We start from the raw sequence: 3,104 nt of genomic DNA on the forward strand, positions 1-3,104 counted from the left end.
ATGTTCAACATCACTCGTCTTTTGAGAAATGTAAATTCAAACAACACTGAGATTACATCTCATTCCAGAAAAAAATGGCTGCAATCAAGAAATCAACCAATAACAAATGCTGGAGAGGCTGTAGGGAACGGGAACCTTTTCCACTGTTTATGGAAGTGTAGACTGATAAAACCACTGTGGAGATTCATCAAATAACTATGAATAGAAATTTCATTCAATCTATCTATTCCCCTGTCAGGTACTCTACCAGACGAATAAAAACATCATACTACAGTGATAGATGTGCACCTATGTTTATAGCAACACAATTTGTAATAGATACATTTTGAAAACAACCCAAATGCCCAACAACATTGAAATGGATAAAAAATATGTGATGTATTTATACAATGGAGCATTATAAAGAAGGATAAACTTGAGGCTTTTATAGGTAAAAGACCATACTCCTAAGTGAAATAAATCAGACTCACATGTGTAAATATTGTATTGTCTTCTAGAATAAAATTTGAAAGAGTAAATAAGTTTCAAAATATGCAATAGGTAGTGTAAAAATGAAAAGGAAAGAAATTGCTCAAAAGGAAAGAACAACTGGGATAAAGGTGAAAAGAAAGAAGGGAAAAGATATATGTCCATATACATATATACATATACACAGGATAGATAACTATACTACTACTCTTTGTTAGTTCATCAAAAAGAACAGTTTGTGCTTTCGTTGTTTGATTGATCACTTTTTTATAGCTACATTTTGTAATCTGAGAATAATAATATCTAGTATGTTAATATATTAATTTCTTTTGAAATTTTGTGTTACCATTTTTATTATTTTTTGGTTTTAAAACTGAAAAAAGAAACAGAACATTAATGAATTTGAGAATAAAAACACAAAGAAATACAACAGACCAATAATAAATCAAAGATCTGGTTGATTTAAAGAATCAAAAAGAATCAAGTGACAGGAAATACGGGAGAGAGAGTAGGGAAGGGAAAAAATGATTGAGATATGGCAGGTGCATCAGCCAATTCCCCTGATGAATGTATTTATTATGTATCACAGAACTGCACTGCATAAATGTATTTAAAAGTACAATCAATGCTAGAAAATATGAAGAGCTCATGAAAAGGACTATTAGTGGCAGCATGAGAATCCTTCATAAATATGTCTCAAAAACATGCAAAAGGTAAATAATTCTTCATCAGAACAAAAAAAAAAAAAAAACATGCTTTCAAATTCTGAGCCAAGAAGTATTGGGACCATTTGTGTTATATGAATACACCACATGTCATCAGAAAATTGGATGGGCACATATTTGGTTTGGGCATAAACACAATAGTTATTTGAAGTGTCTTAATTTCCTCCTTACACTATGGGATTCAGTCTTAACCACACTGAATATTTGCCATAATTAAGTTACTCTCCTGAGAGAAAAGATCATTCAGGTCTTTACCTTAGCTCTGCTTAATTAGGATAAGAACCCTAATAAAAGGTGGCACTCAGACATGCATCAGGAAGCAGACCATTCCTGTCACTGAAAATCACTGCACAGGTATGAAAACAGAGGTAAGAAACAAATATTTTTAAATAGGAAGAAAACTCAGCATTTTATGAAATAATGAGGTTGATTAGTTGGGTACAATGAAGGAAATGATTTTATTAGATGAGAACTTCAATCAGTTTATAGATATGGGAATACATTATAAAGAAAAGGAACAATTTATGGATGCATTTGAAATTACAGACTACTCTATTTTATATTTTGTTTGAGGATTTTTGAAGAAAGGAATTACACAGTGGGCCACAGAAGATGACAGTTTTCTCAGGCACCAAAAGACAATCATGTGTGCTGGTGACCTGATCCCTCTTTCAGCCGTCCAGCTGTGCTATGAAAATGTGAACGGATCCTGTGTCAAAACTCCCTACTCCACAGGCCCCCGCCTGCTCCTCTACCTGGTCTTCGGCTCTGGGGCTGTGCTGGCTGTCTTGGGAAACCTGCTGGTCATCACCTCCATTCTCCACTTCAAGCAGCTCCACTCCCCAGCCAACTTTCTGATCGCCTCTCTGGCCTGTGCTGACTTCATGGTGGGGATGACTGTGATGCCCTTCAGCATGGTCAGGTCTGTGGAGAGCTGCTGGTACTTTGGGGACAGTTTCTGTAAATTCCACTCCTGTTTTGATGGAATCTTCTGTTACTGCTCTATCTTCCACTTATGCTTTATCTCCATCGATAGATACATCGCTGTCACTGACCCTCTGGTCTATCCCACCAGGTTCACTGCTTCTGTGTCTGGCATGTGTATCGCCTTCTCCTGGCTGCTTGCTGTTGTCTATAGCTTTTCTGTTTTTTACACAGAGGCAACTGAAGCTGGGCTGGAGGAACTAGTGAGTGCCCTCACCTGTGTGGGAGGCTGTCAGGTTGCAGTCAATCAAAACTGGGTCTTGATAGACTTTCTATTAGTTTTCATCCCTACTCTTGTGATGATAAGTGTTTATTCCAAGATTTTCCTTATCGCTAAGCAGCAGGCTAGGAAAATTGAAAGTCTGAGCAATAAGACTGCAACATCATCAGACAGCTACAAAGACAGGGTAGCCAGGAGGGAGAGAAAAGCAGCCACAACCCTGGGCATCGCAGTGATAGCTTTTCTGATTTCATGGCTGCCGTACTTCATTGATTCCATCATCGATGCCTTCCTGGGTTTCATCACTCCCACATACGTGTATGAAATATTAGTTTGGATCACTTATTACAACTCGGCAATGAATCCCTTGATTTATGCTTTCTTTTACCCTTGGTTTCGAAAAGCCATTGAACTAATTGTTACAGGTAAAGTGTTCCAACAGAATTCCTCCACAACCAATTTGCTTCCTGAGTAGGTTCTTGTTTTCAATGGGAGGAACCGAAAAGAGATTCAGAATAGATTCATCAGGAAGAACGTGAAGATCATCTACATGCAACATGATCCCTTACTCTAAAATAATGGAATTATGCTTCAATTTTACCCAAGTCAAATCCAGGTGAAATTCGGATGCATTGTTATTAAAACCCAAATTTAATGGAAAGGACATGACTTCAGAGTCAAATCTTCCATTTTAGCACAGTGATCTT

At 37.1% G+C, this 3,104-nt stretch overlaps 1 protein-coding gene across 1 annotated transcript; it reads left to right on the plus strand.

Annotated features, from left to right (window-relative positions):
* Positions 1-1,159: 1,159 nt before the first annotated feature.
* Positions 1,160-2,872, plus strand: LOC100720911 (trace amine-associated receptor 7a-like). Its single transcript, XM_063233312.1, has 2 exons — positions 1,160-1,181; positions 1,767-2,872. Exons 1-2 carry the CDS (start codon positions 1,160-1,162, stop codon positions 2,870-2,872), a joined length of 1,128 nt encoding a protein of 375 aa, XP_063089382.1.
* The last annotated feature ends 232 nt before the right edge of the window (positions 2,873-3,104 follow it).

This window comes from Cavia porcellus, unplaced genomic scaffold (assembly GCF_034190915.1).
Source record: "Cavia porcellus strain 051 isolate PalLab524CR breed Dunkin Hartley unplaced genomic scaffold, mCavPor4.1 scaffold_22, whole genome shotgun sequence".
NCBI classification, from domain to species: Eukaryota; Metazoa; Chordata; class Mammalia; order Rodentia; family Caviidae; genus Cavia; species Cavia porcellus.